Source organism: Lycium ferocissimum, chromosome 11 (assembly GCF_029784015.1).
Source record: "Lycium ferocissimum isolate CSIRO_LF1 chromosome 11, AGI_CSIRO_Lferr_CH_V1, whole genome shotgun sequence".
NCBI classification, from domain to species: Eukaryota; Viridiplantae; Streptophyta; class Magnoliopsida; order Solanales; family Solanaceae; genus Lycium; species Lycium ferocissimum.
In genome coordinates this window covers 57,349,848-57,374,704 of record NC_081352.1, presented here as the reverse complement: position 1 = coordinate 57,374,704, position 24,857 = coordinate 57,349,848, and the positions used below count along the sequence as shown (strand labels likewise).

The following is a 24,857-nucleotide window of genomic DNA, read 5'->3' as shown; positions in this document are numbered from 1 at the left end:
AAACCAGAGATAAATACTTCCAAAGTTTTTCTCTCAGGATTCAAATCGCATGTCCAAACACGTACTAAAAAGGGATCATGGTTGTGACTTTTAGTATTTCAATTGAATTTCTACATTTTAATATGCTTCTAAGAGCATTTTATTTGCCGTAGAATTAAAAGCTAGAAAATAAAAAAAAAAGAATCTTTTATTATTTATATTGAGCGGTCGTTCGTATCATCGTTAGCAAATAGGGAAAAGAATGGAAACATGCAATTTTAGGGGGAGGGGAAGATATATCTAAACAAAATGGAATATTAAGCTCTATGGAATGTACAACTCGCAATGAATTTAAAAAGTAGCGTCCCGGAAGCGAAAAAGTGTAATCGGAGAGACTTAAACAAAAAAAACGAGTTAAAGGGATAAAACGGTTGGGGGAAACATCAAATTAAATTGGATGGAAGTATACGTAGCAATGGCACCCGGGGCGGGCCATCGAGACAGAGGAGAGGTCATAATGGCATTATCCAGACCTATTCAATGCAGCAGTAACATTTAAGCTGAAGCACTTGCTGCTAAACAATAGATAAAGTGGTGTATCAATAATGGATACCACAACTTCCATATGGAGCTAGAATCACAAGTCATTACTCCCCTAAAAGGCCCCCAAATAGGGGAAGATCTTATCTAACCTATCAATATGGAAAACGATTCGAATTTATCACCGTTTAAGGAAAGCAAATCAAGTTCTTTTTTTTAAAAAGGCATCATCTAGGGGTAAAACCCTTATATGCCTCTTTAACTCCCCCCAGGAGGTTAAAGGTTTGTTAACTAGATAAATGGAATTTCCCCCCCGGGGGGGAGGAAATATGAAAAAGTAACTTCTTGGTTAGTTGAATTTTGTACATTCTAGTAAGAAAGGGCATTGTATAGGCTTAGCCCTTCATTTTTTTTTTGAGCGCTTAAATAGATCATTGATGTAGAGGTTTGGTGCATGTTCCCCTCTAAGTGTAACTTTTTGTGTATTAATAGACATAGGTTGTAACCCTAACCCCCCAAAAAGGATTAAAACCCCTTAATGGCTTAATTAATAATAATAAAAAAGAAGTGGAGGAGATTAAATATACAATGTTTAATATGCTTTTCCAATTTAGTGAAACAAAGGGGAAAAAAATTATTATGTTAATAATCCAAATAACCCCTTTGCTTTTTTTGGGGAAAACCCCCGGGTTTTTGTGTGGAATTCAAACTTAGGACATAATTTCATGAATATATGCATCATTTTAATAAAAAAAAATCATAAGAAAACTACATCAAATTTATCATTGCTAATGTTGCTTCTTCTTATTTTTAGTTTTATTCTTTTCCCTCCAATGATCTGAGTTGGAACCACAGTAATTGAACTTCAAGACACAAGTTTGAAATTTGAATTACATAGTTCGAACTTTAGAACATAGTGTCCCTGAAGTTTAAAATGAAAAAAGTGAACTTCAGGACACTAAAGTTGAAATCTTGAAGTTTGAATTCAAAAATTGATCTTAAAGACAAAAAGTCCCGAAGTTTTAAACTGGAAAATTAAAACTTAATGTCCTGAAGTTTTGAACTTGGAAAGTAAACTTCAGGATACGGTGTCTTGAAGTTTTGAATTGACAAAATAGAATTTTAGGACAATGTTCGTTTTCCCTTTTTTAAAGGGATGGGCCCTTTTTTTCCAAAAAAATGATTTAATTTAAACCCAAATAAAAAGTTCATTGAAGGAACTATCAAGCACACGTATGAAGTTACTGCCAAGTCTTCTCTTACGTATGCAAAGTCGTACATTACAAGAATTGATAGCTTTAAGATGTCCACTAGCTATCAACCTCCCAAATTTCACTAGTTTGATGGCAAGAAAAACTCAAAGCAACATGTTGCACACTTTGAAACATGTATGAATGTTAGGCCTTACGAAAACTATCTTGTAAAGTGCCTTCATACACTCCCTCAAAAGGAATGGCTCTGATTGATACACATACCTCAAGCCTAATTCTATTGATTGTTGGAGCAACTAGATCAGGGTTTTCTCAATCGCTTTTAAAATACAAGGCAGATTGTGAACACGGTAAAACTTACTAGCACTCGCCAAATGATGGATGAACCAGTTATTGACTTTATTAAACAGTGGAGAAATGCAAGTCTAAATTGCAAAAATAGGCTCAACAAAAGTAATGGCGTAGAGATGTGCATCTCAAGAATGCATTGGGACTTAGCTACATCTTGAAAAGAATTAAGCTTAGGTGCTTTGAAGAACTAGCTACTCTGTTTACCCTAAAAAGAGTATAGTTAAATTTATTTGTGGTTTAAAGGATACGTGAATTGATTTGTTATAAATAATGAATAAAAATAGCTGATAACAAGCAAGAAAATCAAGTTAATAAGCCAATATAAATAAATGAAAATAATTAAGCACGGGCTTGTATGATCCTCGGGAGAGTTTATCCTTTAATGAGTTTTCCTCACATGGAGCACTTGAACGTTAGTCTTTGAAAATAAGAATTCGATAATCGGACAATACAAGAATTATTTTGCAAAGTATAAGGTATTTATATAAATTAGTGTAAGAAAGTGTATTTCGATGATCTTTACAATGAGATTAGGATCATTTTATAGTTGCAATCATTGAATTGATATCAGATTAAATTCCTAATAATGAGTAATAAAAGACAATAAATGCTACTTTAATTCTAAAGCGTAACGTCCGCTACGAATCCGGACCGGTCATGTAACGTCAATCTTCCATAAATGGGCCGAACCAACTCGATGTTGCTCCGAGTTTATTCGGACTGCTTGTTCCGACCAAACAAAATGACTAAGCGGCATTTAACTCCAACTGCCACGTGTTTCATTTCCATTGTGCCACATTTTGAGCTATATTTTTCCATGTATACAGATAGTCCCCCCCCCCTCCCTCCACTTCTGGAGAAAAATGACATCAGGGAGTGGATTTGAAACGCCACCGAGGCAATCCTGAACTAATGGCGGGAAAACAAATCATCCCGATGGTTCATTCCAAGAAAAACAACTGTCAAATCTGAATTTAATGCTACTTCTGTGAAACGCCGGCAACTCTTCAGTCATGATGATTGACATAAAGTTGTCATTCATAGAAAAATGTGTCCCTTAGAATACCAATTAATTCATCTTCCTTATGTGGGTATAAATAAGGCAAGTGATCAACCTAAATTCAATCAAATCTTCTCTTTCCTTATATGAAAAAAAAACTCCTAAAAATCCCTACTTATATTGTTCATCTTTTCCTTTTCGGAAAGAATCTACCATGTCCTCGCTTATTATCTCCCGATCGTTCTTCTCACAATGTTACTCCATCCTATGAATGTCGTTCTGTGAAAGCCCCAATCTCACCAACAAGCCAAGAAATTGATCTCAATTCCCTCGCCGCTAATTTTCTTCCTCCTGGATTCAAATATCATGAAGATTTTAGTGCCGTTGATCACCATTAATATGTTGAAGAAATCGATTCCTTTATAACTATTGAAACTATTCCCACGGTTCGTTAGGATTGTAACTTCACCTAGACATCAAATTGTTATTGTAACCTCGAAACCGAATGAATCATCACTTTGAGGGCTTCTCCATGATATAAACCTATCCTTTCACCATAGGTTTCAAGCTCCAGTTTCCAAGATCAATGAAGACTACCACCGATATCGAGTTTGCGTCGGCCAAATCGGTCCCCAACTCTGGCATTTAATCTATTGTATTCAAAATTTGGCCGACTAATCAGGGAGCCTGCCCTTGATCACCTCGACGGCACCCGTATCCTCCCGGTGTTCCGAGATTAGTATAGATATATCCTCGGGGAAGACGCTGCCTGGTCAACCTAGAAGATAACTTTGACCGAGGATAGCTTCATAGGTTTGTGATGATCCGGGCCAACCACCTTCATCGTTTCGCACCCAAGTCATTTCCATAGGCGTGGACTAATAATCGTAAGCCCTTCACTAGAATTCTCTTTTCTTCTCTTTTTATTATACCACTTCTTATTTTACTCAATCCTTTTCCCGTATCTATGCTACTTTTCCAGCAGTTCCCGTAGAACCGAAACTTTTAGTCGGGATTTTTGAGTGGGTTGTTGCACTGCTGCGTGCCACTCCTAATATGACTCGATCTTGGAGAAGCATGACCTCCGATTGGTAGAGCGGGAAAAACCACGGTAGGTGAAACTCAATTTTATTAATCGTATGGCTTCACGACCTTCGTTCTTCCTCTTGGTTTTTTTTGCTCACTCTTTTCTTGTAGGTCTTCCTGCGAGACAGACCACTTCCCGGAGAGTCCCCAATCAAAAAACTGCCTTGTCAAATATTTTTTAATGCCTCTTCCTCCAGCCAAAAATGTAAGCTAAAAGATGCATCAACTTCCCCGACAGGAATTGGTTTTTAGAGTTTGGACCCGACGCCAGCTTATGGAAGCGTAGAGCAAAGCACAACAGGGTGCTCAAATCAGGGTAGTTTTTATTGATGATGACGATGAGCAGCCACAGATTGGTGGCCCCTAAGATCCCTTACCTAATGGTTCCAGCAAAGCATCCGGGGAGCCCAAGGTTTCTCCCGCCGAATTATGCCCAGGAAGCCTTATTGTCCCAGTCTGCGAACCATCACAAAGGAATTTCATTCCGCCGGTTGAAGCTGGAACTTCGGGCTCATCTTCGCATCCTAAACCTCCGGTTGCTAGCTTGGAATCTTCACTTGCTCAGCAGGTTACTTGTTCCTTCGGTATTTATTTCGGGCTTCTACTACCATAAATTTCTTCGCCAAGTCCCCAGTGTTCCTAGTTGACCCTTTAACTTTCCCTCTTTCAGGGTCGCGTGGCTGCTACCTCCACTGCTGAATTTGCTTGGTCCATTGCTCCCTCCCGTGGCGAAGTCAAACTCCAAGAGGATAACAATCGTCTGAGATTTGAAGTAGAAAGACTCCAGGCTGAAATTCGAGATTCTGATTCCCTCCAGGCCTCTTTGAGAATGCACTTAAAAGATGCGGCCAACTAGCTAAAAGACCGGGAAAATTCTCTTCAAATCCTTACTTGCTCGTATGTGGGTCTTCAGAACAAAGCAACAGGCTCGAGGATGATTTGAATAACATTCGGAGCCAATTTTCCAGTTTTGAGGTTTCTCGGGATCGCATCCGAGCCCGATGCCAAAAATTACGACTCCGTCATGATTTAGCCATTCTACAAACTCGAAGGGATATGCTCGAAGAGACAAGTGCTCCTGATTTTGACCTTTCTACGTCGATGCTTGAGGCGAAAATTGACTTGGAGGCTGCCGAGATGAATCTGCAGATCAAGACACACCGGGGAGAATGGACCAGAGGAGCAGGACTGCGGGTCACCACTGTTCCGGAGTTAATCCGGATACTTAACCCTCGTACTTGTTCTTAACTTTTATAATAAAATTGCTATCTTCCCCTCATCTTTTTTGTTTCAGACAATAGTTGGCTTTTATGCAATTTTTCCAAGTTTTGATTTTAAGCTCAGGCAGACCATGCCGGTCCCTTTCACGGGTTTGTTGTATGGCTAGATCGATTTCTACGATCCCTGAGCGCATGCTTAATTTTCAATTAACAACATAACTTTTTTTTTTATAATATTTTCATCAACCATGTAATCACTCTACTTTTGAGCTTGTGTAATCATCTTCTTCCTTTTCTCTTTTTTTTTGTTTACTCTATCTACTTCAATTCCACAGACACTTCTCGTACCAACCTCGATGGAAATTGAAGGTGAAGATGTTGGGTAGCAACCAAATAAGAGAACGTTTAAGAAGTTTAATTTCTTGATGCTCTTCTTGACATGTCTACTGATGGACTTGCCAAGTTCCTTCCTGTTCATCCTCGTGGAAGATTCTAGAGGGGTTTGAAGAAGAAACCCGTAGCTTAACTCCACCGTGACCATTTAAGGAGAATTCTTATAATTACTGCAATTTTGATGAGAACAATAGATGCCCTGAATGGCGATTAGTTTGAGAGTAGTAACTTGCTGATACATTGTAACCTTTTTAGTCTTTGAACTTTATATAAGGCCTTTTGTCGTACCTTTTGACTTTTTTCTAAAAAAGTGTATTCTTAACTTCAAACTCAATAATCAAGATTTTTCAGAATCATATTTCTTTCTTATCGCATCCTTTTTTCTTATATATATAACTCCGGTAGCTATCTCCTACTTTAATGTAAAGCAAAATAAAGAGATGAAAACATTCTAAACTTACCCGGATGCCCTGCTTCCGAGGTCAAATTAACTCTTTTGACTTCTGTATATCCGGATGCACTGTTTTCGAAGACAAGTTAACTCTTCCAACTCTTCTTTATTTTGAAGACGACTTCTGATCTTCGTCTATTCTAAGACGAAGGAATCTTTGTCGGAATATTTGACATACACCTGTGACTTCGTATACATTTTTGCCACACTTAGTCGTATTTATTTCCAATAATTTTGCTCGGGTTATTTTATCTCAGATTAAATGCTTTCAAATCGATAATAATTTTCTTGGGTTTACATACCTCTGAATTTGCTTATTTGCTATATTGGTCGGGAATGATCCTTCCGACTTAATTCTCTTTTTATGAATAAGGCCTTATAGTTATGCTGATGAATTAGACGTCTCTAATTCATTTGGGCATTCTTTGCTTAAGTATAAGCTTATAATTTGTGAATAATTTAAGTATATATTACTCTCAATCACAAACTTACTTGAAGAGAAAAAGTCTATTTGACTGATACATTTCTCTTTTATTGTACATCAAACTTCAGGAAATAAATCCATCAAAGTTGTACAGCTTTTTGACTAGCTAGCTTAAAGCTTGGCCAACAGTTCCCAGTTCTTACAATATTTAACTTTGAGAAAGCTGCACCAGCCTTTTGATTTAAAAGCTTTGGCTCCTTATGACCTTTCCCGTCGATCCACCTAGTATCTTTTGACTCATGTGGAAAGCATTTTGAATCATTCCCATTTCTTTCTACCTTATATGTTGATCAATCCAAAGTAACACGCTTTATGTTGCTGCCTCATTATATACCTTGCCCAAAAAACCCTTTCTTTGTTTTTAGGGATAAAAACCGGACGAAGGCAAAAAGAGTGCAACACGTGTTTTCAAAAATCCTCCGGGTAATCCTCTAATCTTGTTGTGCTCCCAACCCCATTTTTTGTTGGAAACCATTTTCCTCTTGTTCCTGCAATAAATGTTATAATTTCTTAAAAAACATTTAAAAAAAAAAAGATTAAAACTTACCTCGATCGATTCTAATTTGAAGCAACTCGGCGTAAGTTTCTTCCCTGTAACCTTATCCGGTTAGACAGTCTTGAACCTATTGGTCATTCCTCCATCTTCCCTATAAGTTTTTTTTTTTTTTTTTTGCAACTTAACCTGCCTTGACTTTCTTAGTTATGTCGATACCGGACATTCCATTCGTCAAAACTCTTCCCCGAGACATACTCTACTCCCTCCGGTGTATGAAATTCTAACCGTTTCAGTGAAGCTGCGATCATAGCGTTTGCATCTTGAATCTAAGGCCTTCGTAATAAAACCTTAAAATCCATGCCACCATTTATTATTCGAAACTTCGTATTCCTCTCACAGCCTCCTGTAACAATCAATAATTCTACAAACCCCTTTGCAATTTTTCCAGGCCCAGCTACTTCTCCGATTTCCTCTACGGATGGTTCTAGTTCACCTATCATTGCCAACTGTTCGATGACTCCCCATTGAATAATATTCTCTACAATCGTCGGAACGATTGCGAGGCCTGTAACTATACAATTATTAACCATAGCTGAAATTATCAAATCATCATAACGGGGTGAGATCTCTCCCTCTCTTTTATCGTCCACCGAGAACACATTTTTCTGCTTAGACTTCAGAGCTCTCTGTCTGTTTATTCCTAGCAACTCATCCTTTTTAACCGGGGAAATTGCCTCGGTTTGCATGGGTTTGTCAGTTATCATATTGATCACATGGCGTGGTTCGGTCTGAACCTCTTGCTTGACTAAGTCCTTATTCTTTCCATAATTATCCTTAGCTCTGTCACTTAAGAATTCTCTTAAATGACTGTCTTTTAACAACCGTACAACCTCGTCCCTGAGGTGCCTACAGTCAGCGGTCTGATGACCATGGGTTCCATGATAATCCCAAAATAAGCTCATACTTCTCTAGCAGGGATCTGATCTCATTGGCCTAGGCTACTTCGCTCCATCAATCTTACTTATTGTTGTGTCCAACTCTACTAAATCAACATTGAAATTATATTCCGATAACCTTGGATTTTCAATATTGTTTGTAATTGAATCAACTGTTGCAGATTTAAACTGCAACCCTCATCTATTTTGACCTAATCAACCTTTCTGTCAGAATTTGGTCTCTCATATTGATTGTTTTGGTTTCGTTTTGGTCTTGAACGAGACCTTTCCTGTTGACCATACGGTTGATATCTTTATTTTTCAAATCTGAAATCGTAACCAACATTCCTTATAGACCTGTCATGGTTCGGTAACCCGAATTGGTCATCTTCCACTCGAATTTTTGATTCATACCTATTATGAACATCCGCCCATGTTGTAGCGGGAAATTCTAATAGGTTTTCTTTCAGCGTTAATGAGGCACTCGAACTCTTAGGATTCAATCCCTTGGTAAATGGCTCCGCTGCCCATTCGTCCGGGACAACCGGAAGAAGCATCCGTTCCTTCTGGAACCTTCTAACAAATTCACTGAGTAATTCAGTATCGCCTTCGGCAATCTTGAGGATATCTGCTTTCCTCACCTACACCTTCTTTTCCCCAGCATGTGCTTTGATAAAAGCATCCGCAAGCATTTCAAAAGAGTGAATTGAATGCTCCGAAAGCAATAAATACCAAGTCATTACCCTTTTAGACAATGTTTCTCCAAACTTCTTGAGTGAAACAGACTCAATCCCATCTGGTTGCATATCATTTCCTTTAATAGCGCATATGTATGAGGTCACATGCTCTCCCATCATATTTGGGTAGATTCGGCATTTTAAACCTTTACGAGATCAACTTAGGCGTTGCGCTTAGCGAAAATGGCAACTAAACATATCTCTTTGAATCGGGTCCCTTCAGTACCGGCGGGGTTCCTGGAATCTGGTATATCCGGGAATTAAACGCCTTAAATTTTTTGCGTTCTGATCCATCGACTGTTTAATTCTTCCTCATTCTTTTCTAGCAAATTGGAAAGGGCCTCCAGGTACTGCATAATGTCCGGTGTCGTTTTGCCACCTTGGGTATCAATGCTGCTCTCTCTGTGCTCCGCATTCATAGTTGGTAGGTTTGTTCCAGTATTATTCCTCCCTGCTTGTAAGTCAGCAATAGCTTTTTGCTGCTAGCAGGTCCAGGATCTTTACTAACCCTGGATTTACAGCCGCCACTTCTTCTTCGTGGTCATCATTAGGAGTTAAATCATTTCCCGTATGCTTGGATCCACGAGGGGAAATCTGGACTTGATCATTCCTCGCCCTGAATTCTCCGCTTGCCGGATCTCTTTCTTGCTCATTAACATTGTTCAACAACCCATCAACTTGATTTATTGTGTTTGTCATAACTCCAGATTACACGTAGAAAAAATTTGAAAGTGATAAGTAAGGTAATTACAACAACAAAACAATACCACTATTATCCTTAGCCTCACGGTGGGCGCCAAACTGTTTACCCTAAAAAGAGTACAGTTAATTTTGTTTGTGGTTTAAAGGATACATGAATTGATTTGTTATAAATAATGAATAAAAATAGCTGATAACAAGTAAGAAAATCAAGTTAATAAGCTAATATAAAGCTGAAATGAAACAATTGAGCCTGGGCTTGTATGATCCTCGAAGAGAATTCTTTGATAAGTTTTCTTCCGGTGGAGCACTTGCACGCCTTAGTCTTTGATAAATAAGTGTTGATCCAGAGCAAAAGAATAGTAAAAATATGCACATCACAAGAACTGGATTGTATAAATTAGTGTAAGAAAGTGTATTTCGATGATATTTACAATGAGCTATTAGGCTCATTTTATAGTTGCAATCATCAACATTGAGCTGCAGATTAATTCTAATAATGAGTAATAAAAGACAAGAAATGCTACTTTAATTCTAAAGTGTAACGTCTGCTACGAATCTGGACCGGTCATATAACGTTAATCTTCCATAAATGGCCCGGACCAACTAGTCCGAAAAGGTTGCTCCGAGTTTATTCCGGGCTTCTTTTTCCGACCAAACAAAATGACTAAGCAACGTTTCAACTCCAACTGCCACGTGTTCCATTCCCATCATGCAACGCGTCGAGCTTTATTTTGTCATGTATATATACTCGTGCTCATGATATGGAGTTGAGGATGTCCTCCGCTGAAAATCAAGTGATGCTTGTTTATGAGCCTCACAATGGAAGGACAAGCAAGAAATTGAGCAACCAAAAGAAAAAGAAAAAATACTTTCTAACAAGTTAAGGTCTAATAAAATTACAATAGATGCAACTTATTACGAAATTCAAAACAAAAAAAAAAGTGAAAGAAACTCAAATGAAAAAAACTCTACTAATATAAAACTCTAAAAAGCCTTGATATCTCTCTCACTTTAAAACAAGTACATGTTAGCTCATTCTCTTAGAAAATAATCCAAACTAATAAAGTTGGGGAAATTTTCATGGACTGATTATTGTAAACACTATACAGACTTCATGGAAGCTAATACCTTTTTGTCTTTCTCGTTTTTGATTGCCTAATTCGTTGGGTTTTAGGGTTCTTTTTTTCTTTTGGAAGTTAATTTGTTTGGTTATTTTTTTTAAATTCAATTTTCGTATTCAAATAGGTTGAAATTATGAAGTGAGAGTCGATTTAATCACAAAATTTTATATTTCCTCGGTCCCAAATTATGTGGCATGATTTGAATTTGAGAGTCAAACTTTTAATTTTTGACCGTAAATTCGGACAAGAAATCTTTAAGTTTTTTGAATTAAAATTTACATATTTGGAAACTACGTAAAAAGTACTATAAGTCACAATTCAAAATATTAAAAGGCGCATGAAAAAATAGAGGTCAGAGTAAAACTCTTTTGGCTCTCAAAATCTGAAAGATGCCACATAAATTGGGACGGAGGAAGTATTAATTAGATTTTATTGGAACCCATAAACTTCAATTTCTGGATCCGCCCATGAGTATAGATCATTCAAATGTCCCAAAATTGGTTCTTTTAATCCCACAACCATCATTCTATTAGAACTAATAAATAGGCTTGTTTCTTAAAAATCATTTAAGCAATCTTGGAGTTTAGCATAATAAACAGTAAAAACTTTATTTCTTTTAAAATGGGAGGAAAAGGTAAAGATAATAAAGTTGCGAGGCAGGCAGCTAGTTTGTGTTTTACACTTTGCAAATTTGGAAAACGAAAAAAAGAAAAAAGAGAATCTTTAATATGCCAAATCTAATGTTTTGATAACATTCTCTAAATTATCTATATTCCTCGACTTTAAAACGTGACCAAAGATCTCTGCTATCTCCTTTCTGGCTTATTTCCTGTTCTAATCTCTCGAAGCAACCTATAAATAATGTATATAATACCAACGTGTTTCATAATTATTTACATCTCTTTTTTTATTTAGTTATATCAAATTGAAGAGACAGGTGTTTCGTTAAGAAGACTTTGAATTTTCAGTTGCCTACCTGCCTTAGATATTTGATTAAAAAGAATTAAAAAGTAATGTAGTAGTAGTAGTAGTTGTATAGTGTCCCACACTTAAATTGTCAATTAGTATCATAAATATACTGTGTGGGTCAAAGCAAAACCCTTTTTTTCTGGAAAAAGCAACAACCGGGCTATATTAAAGGTATGATCTCTTATGATCTGTCAATTATTAATTATAATGTTGTTCAACAAGATATGATAGTCAATTTAATAATCACTTTTATAACGTGTTGAACTAAGCTTTGTGTTGAAAAAGAGTTATCTTCAAATATGTTGTCATCAATTAATGTCACGCTAATGTAGTCACATAAACGTGAATTGACGTCATAAAAGAAACAAAAATATTTTTTTGACTTCACAACGACCAATTTCTCCCCCAGTCAGTAATTGCTAAACTGAAACTCCTTGAACTTTAAAAGTATGTTTTGGTTCTAACCAACTCATCAGGTGAATGTCTCAAAAGATCACTCAATTATGAAGAATTATGCAGTAAGATCATTCAATTTTATTTTGTATTAATAAAATCACTCAACTTAGGGCTTTTCTCGTATAAAATCACTCAACCACAATCATCACATATTAACAACCTATTCTGAACTTGTAACGACATCAAAAATGTTGCTCTTGGCTTGGCTGAGTTGTGCAATAGCAAGTTTCTCCATGTCACTCTAGGTAGTGCACCCATCATTTAAAGCTAAGGCGGATCTAGGCTTTAAACTCTATGGGTTCAACCTTTAAGGATTCTTAATTTGAACCCATATTTTAAAAGCTATGAGTTCATGTCTATTATTTATAGTAATTTTAATAAATTGTTACTCATAAATTACCGCGTCGAAAGTTATGGGTTCAATTGAACCCTGATATGATCCTACATGGCGCACTTCATCTAAAGACTTACATCCAAAGCCAAGTTATGGAAATTCAAGCTCTACAAGCGGCATGGATGATAAGGATAGCATTGAAGGCCTTTGGAGGCTCCTACAAGCCACACAAGATGGCTTATGATGTATGAAAGGTGGCTTGGGAGTTGATTGAAGAAGAAGCTACTAGAAAGGGGACCAAATGCGCAAAGTGGGCAAACAGGGACATTTTTGCAAATTGGATACATTTGCAAACTTGGACAAGATCGGGAGTTGGCTACTTGTGCAACGAAGGTTATGCTTGCAAGAAGGTCATGCATGCAAGTTTGATTAGAGGGCCATCTATGCAAGGAGAGGCGTGTTTGGCCATTGAAGGCCAATTCTTGAATGGAAGACTACACTAAGAAGACTAGCCAAACAAGGCCCTTATTTCATTAAGGGTAGCATTGTAATTGTCTATTAGTCTTCTTTACTTAGCTTGTATATATAACTTGTCTTTCATTTCATTACTTAGATTTTGGATGATGAATAATTGAGTGATGATAAGATTATCATAGTTTGTTTAGCTAGGGTTTAGCTTAGTTTAGTAGATTGATGGTGGATTCCATTGTTGGTCTTTGAACCGTTTATTTCCAATGATTTCATGAAGATTGTTTGTTTGTGGATTTCATCCGAATATCTTGCCTTGAATTCATATTGCTTTGGTTCTTTTGGGTTGTTGAATTCAAATTAGAAGGGTTTAGGTTTCATATACCTAGATTTGTCTATAGGATTCCACCCCATTCGGGTCAAGTATTTATCCTCTTTTCTCAGCCTTTTTTTTTCGTATTTTTAAATTTCGCGTTTTTGGATTGAATTGGTTCTTCCCCAATTTGATTCGTCATCATTTGGTATCAGAGCTTGGGTTAAAGGTTTATTTCTACAATCCTTAATCCTAGGTTCTTCTTATTTGAGAAAATATAAAAATTTGAAAATTTCGAAAATCAACAAAAAAATCGAAAATTATTTTTGTGGTTTGATTTTGTTGTTTTTGAGGTTGGATTTGAGTTTATTGAGGTGAAGACTAGCCATATACATAGTTTGAAGCTATTTGGTTAAAGTTTGAGTCAATCACCATTGTTGACCTTGAAGAACTTGAAAAACTCAAAAAGTGAGTTTGGTGATTGAGTTGAAATTGAAGCTAATTGGTTAGTGGGCTTTGTTCTCCAAATCAAATGGAGCTTAGATCTGAAATTTGAGACAAAAAAACAGTTGATTTGGGGTACATTGAAAATTTCAATGTTCTTGATGTTCTTGAAGATCTTCATATCTTCATAAGGAAGAAGATGACCAAAGGGTGCGTTTGATCCAAAATATTTTTTCAAAGTTGTCAAAAGGTGTTTTTCTACCCCAAAAGGGAAAATATTAGGTTGTGTGGGTCCAACAAGTCAAGAAAAGGTCAAGAAAACCTAGCCAAAGTTCATATACGACGAACAAGACGTCATTCCAAAAGGCCATATACGGTCCAATTTCACGGACCGTATACAATTGACGAACCGTATATTGAGGACATAAAATTGCATCCAACAACATAGGACACTGTTAAAGATCTACAGATACAATTTGACGGACCGTATTTACTATACGGACCGTATAAAGCCCACCGTAGATTGAGTACAATTTTACGAGCTTACTATTCTTGATATACGTTGAGTATATACAGATCGTATAAAATATACGGCCCGTACAATTCCCACCGTAAATTGGAGCTACCATTCACAAGCTACTGTTGCCAATATACGGTCCTATTGATGGACCGTCAAAAATATACGGACCGTATATCACTCATTTCCAACCGTATAAAGGGTATTTCAACCGTAATTCTTGGTTTGATTTCTTTCACTTCCATCTCTTTTCTTTGATTTCCCAAGCCTCAAATCTTGTTCTTAATTCATTTCAATTCCAGAAAATTTCTTGGGATTGCTTGTTGGTTTTGCGTCCCTAATCCTTTGATAGGGAGCAAAAAAAAAAAAAAGAGTACAGAAATTTCAAAAATTTCATTATTTCAAATTGATACCTTAGATCAATTGGGGCTTCACGGCCATGTTTTCAAGTTATCACCTACTCGGGCCCGAAATTTTATTTCGTTCCCAATTTAAGCATTTCTTTTTTCTTGTTCCCTACAACTAGTGTGCACTTAGTAATTGTCCTGCTTATGTATGCTAGTTCTTGAGTCCGTCTTTCTTTCGTGCTAATTCTTTTTCAAGCTTTTCTCGTTTTAACCTCGTTGAAACTTCTTTGGCTCAAGTTCTTTTGCTTTATCGAGTCGTCCATCTTTCGATTAACAAAAATCTATTCCTCCACAAAGGTTAGCAATCTTGTGAATTGAATTGGATTAAAAGGATTCTTGACCAACCTTGGAAGAAGCTTAGGTTGAGAGGTAAGTTTGAGTGCAAATACGAGTGACGTGATGAGCTTTTGCTACTAATCTTGTTTGCTCGTTTTGTAGGTATACGAAGAGGAGACACAAGGATAAGGAGAGATAAGGATGTCATCCATAGCTTCCGAGTCATGTGGAGATGATTTTGAAGGTTATGCCTCTAGCAATGGAGGGTATGACTATGAGGGTGATGGAGGCTATAAGAGAGATGACATGGGATATGAGCATCACTATTCTTACAATGAATATGATGGTGATGGTGCTCATAGACCGAATGAAGAATATGGTCGATGTGATCATAACTTGTACGAGGGTGGAGAATACTACTCCGAGGGCAATTGTGAGGCAACACCTCATGAGGCTTATGAAGAAGAAGGAGTAGATGAGTATCACGACGAGTCCTATGGTGGATGTGAGCATGAAGAGTCTCATACTACACGCCATGGACATGGGGGCGAATTGAGGTATGCTCCTTCCTCACACTTTCGATATGAACCACTCGGTGAGAATTTGCAAGAATGGGAAGAATGTGATGATTATGAGCCTAATGGCTATGCGCTTTGTGGTGCATATACTTGTGAAGATAATTGGATTGCATATAATTCTTATGAGGGATCTTCTTGTAGATATTCACGTACATCGGCTTGTGATACTTCCTATTCCAAGCAAAAAGGTATAAGTGTGTGGATTGGGCCGAATAGAGTCCGCCTAGAAAGAGAGAGTATACATTTCCTCATCGAGAAACACAATGAATAATTCTTATCTGTCCGGAGTTACCATGTTCCCAATATGGTTATGATGTGGAGGGTAGGAGGAGAGAAGTGTTGAGGGGAGATGACCAACATGTCGGGTATGGAAGTCCTTATGGCGGTTACTCAAATCCGACATCTTATCCCTGCTCAAGGAATGCAATGAATCGTTACTCTTATCCTAATCTGAGGTTACCATGTTCTCAAGGTGGTTATGTTATGGAAGGTAGGAGAAGAGTGACGATAGGTGAAGGAAGTAGGAGGAATAAGGGGCCTCAAGCGAGGAATAAACCCAAAAAAAGAGACAGGCACAAGTGGTGGGTTCGAGGAGATAAGAGAAGACTTCAAGTGCATAGGAGATAATATAAAAGGGGCAAAAGAAAACCTCAAGGAAATGACAGAGCTAGTTCTCCAAATGCAAGAACAAGTCCACAAGGCCCAACAAACTGTGAGAGAAAAGATTGAGAGGAGTAAAAGGGTGAAAAATGACAACTCTAGAGAGGAAAAAGGAGAGGATGTGAGGAGTGATGTGAGGGAGTTGTCACAGCCTTTATCTAACCCTTATGACTTTTCTTTCTTCTCTAGTGGTCTTAATGATAGTGCAGGTATTCTCGGAAGAAAACCTAATGATGACTCTCAACCTTTGAAGGTTCTTGAGGTGGTTGAGAGCTTCCCAAAGGAGCAAACAAGCTCCAAAGTTGAAACCCAAGGCAAAAGAGGTGAATGTGAACTTCAAGGTAAAATAGCTAATCTTAACACCACAAATGATGTGATTGATCATGTTGTTGAAGTGAGTGTAATTGATGGCTTGTCCTTAATTGAGCTTAATGAGTCTTTGCCTTGTGATGAGCTTAGTGCTATAATGACAATTGACAATGTCGTTGAAATGGATGGTCCAACACTAGTTGATCCTATTGATGACTATGTTGACTTTTTTTTTTAGTTCAAATTGTGTCCACTTAGTGTTGATTCTCTTGATTTTCATGTTAGTACATTGACATGTGAGTTGTTAGGACACCCGCTAGTTGATCTAAGCGATGATCGATTCTTCTACACAAGATCAATTTGCGTCCAACTAGTGTGGTTGATTGTGTTGATCAATTTGTTTGCTATGAAAATCCACTATTTGAGGAACCTTTTGATCTGCTTAATGACCCTCAATTTAGTGATGATGTTGGTACAAATGATCATTTACCTAGTCGTGTGCATGAAAGTATTGTGGAAAGTGACCATTGTCTTTATGAGAGTGGAATTGCATGCTTTGATACTTCAATGTTAATTGATCCTTCTCTCTTTACAGATAATGCGTTATTTGATATTGACATGATTATTGGGAAGGATGAACCTAGTGGAATGTTGGTAATATTGAGCATTTAGTTTCTTTTGGAGACTATCTTTTGATATGTAACCAGTATGGAGTGATGACACTCTTTCCCATGATGGAGATCTTCCTTTGAAGGATTGTGATCTATTTGTAGGGAAGGAAAGTGTTACAAAGGAAAGTGATTCTTGTTTAGAAATTGGAAATTCTTCCTTTCATGTTCAACTTCATAATAGCCTACCGAATAATCTTATTCTTGAACCTAATAGTGAGGCTACATTGGGGGATGACATAGATGAGGAAGTTGTCTTAAGTGATACCTTTCTTTATTACTTGTTTGCATATGATGACGCTCTTATTTGTGTTGGAGGTGCATCTTATATTGGGGAAGGTACTTGTGGGGTAGTTGGTTGTTTTATTGACCTTAGTAGGTGGCTATACTTCCCATTTGACCCGGGTGTTACCTTGTTGGATTTAGGAACACCTTGTTTGGAAAATGAGTTTCCATAGTGCTTCATGTCAAATAGAACCAATGTAGTATTACATGCTTTGTATTTTGCATCCATTGGTTTTATTACTTCATTCTTATGTCATGAACCTTGGAGGAATCAACTTCTTGATACCTCATGTGTGCACTTGTTAGTCATGATTGCTATTGATGTGTGGTTGTACAACAAATTTGTGCATCCTTGGCATGTATGTGTGGTTATTACTTTGTGCTAACCCTCAATTCTTGAGGAGTATGTTTTTGTGTGTCTTCCCTTGGGTTTTTCTAGGTTCGGATTCGAGGACTAATCCTTTTGAAGAAGGGGAGGATGATATGATCCTACATGGCACACTTCATCTAAAGACTTACATCCAAAGCAAAGTTATGGAACTTCAAGTTACAGCGGCATGGATGATAAGGATAGCATTGAAGGCCTTTGGAGGCTCCTACAAGCCACACAAGATGGCTTATGATGTGTCGAAGGTGGCTTGGGAGTTGATTGAAGAGAAAATTTACTAGAAAGGGGACCAAATGCGCAAAGTGGCCAAACGTGCAAATAGGGACATTTCTGCAAATTGGATACATTCGCAAACTTGGACAAGATCGGGAGTTGGCTACTTGTGCAACGAAGGTAATGCTTGCAAGAAGGCCATGCATGCAAGTTTGATTAGAGGGCCATCTATGTACGGGAAGCACGTGTTTGACATTGAGGGCCAGTAACTTGAATGGAAAACACTCAAGAGAAAGGCTAGTCAAACAATGCCCTTATTTCATTAAGGGTAGCATTGTAATTGTCTATTAGTCTTATTTACTTAGCTTGTATATATAACTTGTCTTTCATTTCATTACTTAGATTTTGGATGATGAATAATTGAGTGATGATAAGATTATAAAAGTTAGTTTGTTTAGCTAGGGATTGCATTTAGTTTAGTAGATTGATGGTGGATTCCATTGTTGGTCTTTAGCCGTTTATTTCCAATGATTTCATGAAGATTGTTCGTTTGTGGATTTCATCAAACTATCTTGCCTTGAATTCATATTGCTTTGGTTCTTTTGGGTTGTTGAATTCAAATTAGAAGGGTTTAGGTTTCATATACCTAGATTTGTCTATAGGATTTCCCCCATTCAGGTCAAGTATTTATCCTCTTTTCTCATCCCCTTTTCTTCGTATCTTTAAATTTCGCGTTTTTGGATTGAATTGGTTCTTCTCCAATTCGATTCATTATCAAACCCCAACCTATCATGCTACATCCGCCACTAATTTGGAGGTAAATGTGTCTAATCATGCTTCTACTGTCTTTACTGTTAGCATGTTTATGCATAAGACCACTCGATTCGTACTGCATTATTTTCCTCACCATCAGCTTGCACAACGGAAGTATTTTAATAAGATCTGAATACAATATTCAATCGAATGATTAACAACTACATGACTAAATATTCATATAAAACAAAAATTGAAGAAAGAGACGTAATCGCCCGTTAAGGTACCAATCTTTCTCATACAAGTGGGTTGTTGATGAACTCTAGGTTTCGAAAAACGGCCAAAGATGACAATTATGTCTCCAATGTCTTGCTTTTATGAATTCCATAATTTTCTCGATAAAGAATGACAAAAATAACCTTCAAATTTTCAGATTTATGTTTTACGGTCACTCTTTGCTCTTCTAGCTAGTTTTTCTCGTTTTCTTCAATTTAACCTTTTTTTGACTTGTTTTTCAACCAAAATTCTTTTCGAACATATACGACCATAATTATACAATAAAATTATAATAAGTGTACTATTTTTATCCATTAACACAATAAAAACTCCGAATATCATGTAGAAAATGGTAAAGTACCAACTTATCACTATCCATCATAGACTCATAGAGCCTATTTGGATGGACTTAAAAGAGCCCGTTTGATGATTTAAAAAGTAGTTTTATAGTTCTTAAACAGCTTATAAGCAAAAAAAAAAAAAAAAAAAAAAAAAAGTTGGTAGTCCAACTTATTTTTTTTTGGCTTATAAAAACGTTTTTTATAGCCCGCTTTAGATAAGTTAAGCCAAACAAACCCAATTAATTTTTTGGGGGCTTATTTTAAGCACAAAATGGCTTTAAAAATTTGACGACTGAACAGCTAAAAAAGGCGCTTGACTTATAAGCGAAAAAAAAAAAAAAAAAAATTGGGTAGACTAACTTATATTTTTGGGTTTAATTATGTTTTTAAACTTATAAGCGTTTAGATAAGCTAAGTCAAATGCGCCAATTATTTTTTGGGCTTATTTTATGCAATAAAATGGCTTTTGGCCCTTACCATAAAACACTTAAAAAATAAAAGCGTTTTATGTTAGAATCATAAGCCCGTCTAATCCAAAACGTTCACAGTCTCTCCTTGTAGAATATGATATGGATGTCACTTTTTATTTTCTTTCACCAATTAATTTTATAGTCTATTTTTCATTTTTATATCTTTTTTATAAGCTATTTTTATTTTTATATATAAGAGATCTGAAGATAATACAATAACTAATTTTTTATTCAGATCGTAAATGATTCAATATATCCATCTACGAAGGATTGGTGGGAAGATTAATTCTAAAATGTTGTTATTATATTTCTGATAATATGCATTTAACTCCTTTTTACTACCTCTTTATTTAGACAAAATGTGGAGTATACTAGATCACAAAGGCTAAATGTGGTGGATAAACTAGATTTCGGAGGTCATCAATTACTTGTCATAAATAGAATAAAAAATAAAATAAATTGTAAGTACGTTATAAGTAAGTGTTCGGACATGCGATTTTCATCTCATGAGATGAACCAAATCATTCAAAAAAGCATGATTTGGGATTCCAAATTAAGATTTCAAATTTTTTAAATGTAAAGTTGTCCCATAAGTTTATGTTTTGTAAATAGATCCATAAGTTGGTATATATATCAACCATTTATATCAAATATTAATATTAAAAGATCTACAAGTTGATATTATATTTATAACAAATTCTGTTACTGCAATGGTATTTAGAGCGATTATATTAAAGAGTAGTTAACTTTATAAGCACCTTGCGTTCAATGTTTCATTTTATTGAACTAAAGTTTGATCAATTGATGTTGTATTTTTGAGAGAAGGCCTTCTAGTAGTGTATTAATTTTGTTATGAACTGTGACTTATTTTCGTTTGGAAGATTGTATAAGAATTGAGAAAGTTTTTATGGTTTTCATAACTTGTGGGATTTTAATGTCTATAAAAAAAATACATTTAAGAAATCCAAATCAGACGTTCAAACAAACTTCAACTTCACAAATCATCGTGATTTGGTAATTACGTCTAGCCGCAAAATCTCTGGAGCCAAATTGCCAACACAAAATAAAAGTATAATATTAAGTTATTAAGTAAAAAATATTGACTCAATAATAATATTACATAATAATAGAGTATTATATTAAGTAATAATATTATGTTTAAAACGTTTATTGTATTATTATAATAATGTATTGTTCTGTCTACCCAATCTATGTGACATTGTTTGATTGTGTGTTGATTGTGGAATTTAAGAATGAAAAGAAGATTTTTAAATTTGTATACTAAAATAAATTCTAGAAATTTACTTGACTAGATACAAAATTAAATTATTCCTAAACATAGATAAATAAGTTTATCTGGCAAAAGTTATCAAAGGAATTATTTGGGAAAGTTCCTTCTTCCTCGCTGAATTTCCAAACGTGGCCAAAATGATGCCTTTTGGTTTCTTACATCCCCAGCCGCGTAAGCTTCTTTATTAAACGCCGATTTTGTCCATTTCTCAGTCCAAGTCACCGTCAAACCCCCCCCCCCCTTACCCCACCCCCGTTTTCACCCCACTCACCCCATACCCAGAAACTTCCTTAACAACGTACGTCCTGCACACGTTTCCTTTTACTCATATGACCGTGTCTGCAACGTATATATATCACACCTCCATTTCCATTCTGCTCCAATTCCTTCTTTTTTGTGTTCACATTCTTTAATTCTCTCAATTCAATAACTTTCACACCTCAAATTCAATACACTTTTCAGATATATAATGGAAATTTCTTCTTTCCCATTTCCCACCCAAGAAGATTATACTTCCCAAAATTTCTTCACTTTTTTTCAAGACTTTGACTTGCCTGACACTACTACTACTACTATTGCTCCTCCTCCTCCTCCTACTACTACTAGTACTTTTGCTTCTCAACCACTTCCCAAGAAACCAAGAACTGATGATTTTGATTTTGATTTTGATTTCAATCCAGTTGTTGAAGATATACTGAGCAAATTCTTGGGATTTGACAACCAACGAGAAGAGAAAATTAACCCAAAAATGGATCAGTCATTTGCAAATCAATCTGTTGACTTTTCGAATCAAGAAATGGAAGCCCCAAAGCCATTGGTGGTTAATAACAACAAAAGGGGTCGTCAAAATTCAACTGAATTTATCTCAACTGAAGAGGAGTCTAATTCTCAGCCACCACAACAAAGGAGATTATGGGTAAAAGACAGGTCAAAAGCATGGTGGGAACAATGCAATAGTCCTGATTTCCCTGAAGAAGAGTTTAAAAAAGCGTTTAGAATGAGCAAAGCAACATTTGATATGATATGTGATGAATTGGAATCAGTAGTGACAAAAAAAGACACAATGCTACGTCAAGCAATTCCAGTTCGTCAACGGGTTGCTGTGTGCATTTGGAGATTAGCTACAGGTGAACCACTTCGTGAAGTTTCAAAGCGTTTTGGTCTTGGCATATCAACGTGTCACAAGCTTGTTCTTGAAGTTTGCACTGCTATTAAAGGTGTACTCATGCCTAAATTTGTTCAATGGCCTAATGATAACAAGATGAATGAAATCAAACAGGAATTTCAGATGTTATCTGGGATGCCAAATGTTGGTGGATCAATTTACACAACACATGTTCCAATTATTGCACCAAAGGTAAGTGTAGCTGCTTATTTCAACAAAAGGCATACAGAGAGGAATCAAAAGACTTCATATTCTGTTACAGTTCAAGGTGTTGTTGATCCTAAAGGGATTTTTACTGACGTTTGTATCGGTTGGCCTGGTTCAATGTCTGATGACAAAGTCTTGGAAAAATCAGCTCTTTTTCAAAGAGCAAATAGGGGGTTGTTGAAAGATGTTTATGTTGTTGGAAATTCGGGGTTTCCATTAATGGATTGGGTTTTGGCTCCTTATACTCGACAAAATCTTACTTGGACTCAACATGCTTTTAATGAGAAAGTTGGAGACATTCAAAAGGTTGCTAAAGAAGCGTTTATGCGAATGAAAGCAAGGTGGAGTTGCTTGCAGAAGAGAACAGAAGTGAAACTTCAAGATTTGCCTGTTGTTCTTGGGGCTTGTTGTGTATTGCACAATATTTGTGAGATGAGAGGTGAAGAATTAAGCCAAGATTTAAGGTTTGATTTGTTTGATGATGAAATGGTGCCAGAAAATATAGTCAGATCAATGAATGCTGTGAAGGCTAGGGATCAGATTGCTCACAAGCTCTTACACCATAACCACGCTGGCACCAATTTCCTATAGTAACAAATAGTACTTATGTTTTTAACTTTGCCAAAATTTTGTATCCTGTTTCAAGGATTGGCTCAAGTTTTTTTCTATAACGGGCAGGGGGTGAGTTTTTTGTATGGCATTTGATGTCATGTTATAGAATAAGTACAATACTGTAAACTCTTATAGAAGATTTGATTTACTGAAGGATTGGATACCGACATGTATTGGGTGTACTTTCTGACAGAAATGCAAAATTTTTGATACCAAATTAAACTTGAATTGTTGTTACATTATTTATGTGTTTTGCTTCTTCTGTTTATAATTCTGAATCATAGAGAAACTTGAGAGACTTGCACGGTTCAGGGCTTTACTCTAATCTGTACTTCATGATAATCTCCGGACATTTTTTTATTAATGAACTTCTACACCCTAATAGTCAATTACCTCACCAATAAATAATAATTCATGTAGATAGGATAGTGGATACTTGTTTCACAGGAAGGAACTAGTTTTAACAAAAGCATTTCCTTTAATTTGTGTAACGACCCGTTTGGTCGTTATAGTCCTTCCGGCACTTCCGTCCCTCTTCTGAGCTTGGTTAGCTCACTTTTGACCCGAGGGGACCGTTGACACGCTTCCCGAGGTGTCTAGATTTGATTCGAGCGACTTTTTGTGAAATTTGGGCTTTAAGCGAAAAAGAGTTGACTCAAAGTTGACTTTTAGGTAAACGGACCTTTTTCGAAAATCCGTCGATTCCGAGAGGTCCGGATGGTCGTTTAGAACTTGTGTGTATATCTGGTTTGATTCCCAATGCACTCGGATGCATTTTGGGACTTGGGTTGGGAAGTTGGAATTGAGGTATCGGGGGTTGACTCGGTCAACGAGACCTCCGTTGGGAATTCCGAGGCCACGAGCGCGTTCGTAGCGTGTTTTTATGTGTGTCTGTGTATGTGGTTTGTGAGCAGATGGCCTCGAGAATTAATCGGAAATTCAAGTTGAAGTGTGAAACTTGGGGGGAAGTTTCTGGTGTCTGGTGCTCGCTTTGGCGGCAGCGGTACCGCTGAAGTGGTCACCCTGCCACTGGAGTGGTCCTTGCCAATTGGGCATGACTGTTGTAGCGGTCATGGTACCGCTGGAGCGGTATCAGTGTCGCGAAATCGGGTGACGGGTAGTTAGTTCATTAAATGAAGTGTTAAAAGCCCTTAGTCTATCATTTAATACCATTACGAAATTTGAGCGCTTGGGAACTATTCTTGGGGATTATTGGTTAAAGTTCTTGGTGGTAAGTCCTCCTAACCTTCTTGCTAATTCATTAATCCTAATCATCTTAGAACCCCTTTTCCTTGTTAGTTCATTAGTAATGGAAGATTAAAAGTGGGGTTTGATGGATTTTCTATCTAGGCTTATTAATGATGAAATTGATTGGGTTTATGCTAGATTATGATGTATCTAAGGTTGTTAATCATATATCTCCCATTATTAATGTTGAATTTTTGAATCTAAGAGTTAGGGTTTCTACCCAAAATTGGGGGTTTTGCTTGAATTTCGAAATTGGGTGAATCCTTGAGTTAATTTAGCAATTAGTTGATGAGTTTTGATCACCTAGCGTTTAATTTGATATTTTAGCCCCAAATTTCTCGTTTTGACCTTGTGAGCCTCGTTTCCCCAAATTCTGGGGTTGGGTTTTGACCTAAATTGAATGATAGCAATATAGGTATTGATCTTCATGATTTCTAATTTAGATTTCGAATATGCCTAGACATTCTTGATCTTGAGGCTCAGCGGAAGGGGAAAGCGAAGGA

At 36.6% G+C, this 24,857-nt stretch overlaps 2 protein-coding genes across 2 annotated transcripts; one reads left to right on the top strand and one right to left on the bottom strand.

Annotated features, from left to right (window-relative positions):
* Positions 1-7,537: 7,537 nt before the first annotated feature.
* LOC132038519 (uncharacterized) lies at positions 7,538-8,173 on the bottom strand. Its single transcript, XM_059429175.1, has one exon. It carries the CDS (start codon positions 8,171-8,173, stop codon positions 7,538-7,540), a length of 636 nt encoding a protein of 211 aa, XP_059285158.1.
* A 13,330-nt stretch (positions 8,174-21,503) lies between these two features.
* Positions 21,504-23,348, top strand: LOC132037608 (protein ALP1-like). The gene has a single exon (XM_059428142.1). The coding sequence runs from the start codon at positions 21,592-21,594 to the stop codon at positions 23,083-23,085; it is 1,494 nt and encodes a 497-aa protein (XP_059284125.1). The 5' UTR covers positions 21,504-21,591; the 3' UTR covers positions 23,086-23,348.
* The last annotated feature ends 1,509 nt before the right edge of the window (positions 23,349-24,857 follow it).

Coding starts and splice junctions, on each gene's coding strand:
- LOC132038519 (XM_059429175.1), bottom strand. CDS start 8,173: ATGAGCTTATTTTGGGATTATCATGGAACCCATGGTCATCAGACCGCT.
- LOC132037608 (XM_059428142.1), top strand. CDS start 21,592: ATGGAAATTTCTTCTTTCCCATTTCCCACCCAAGAAGATTATACTTCC.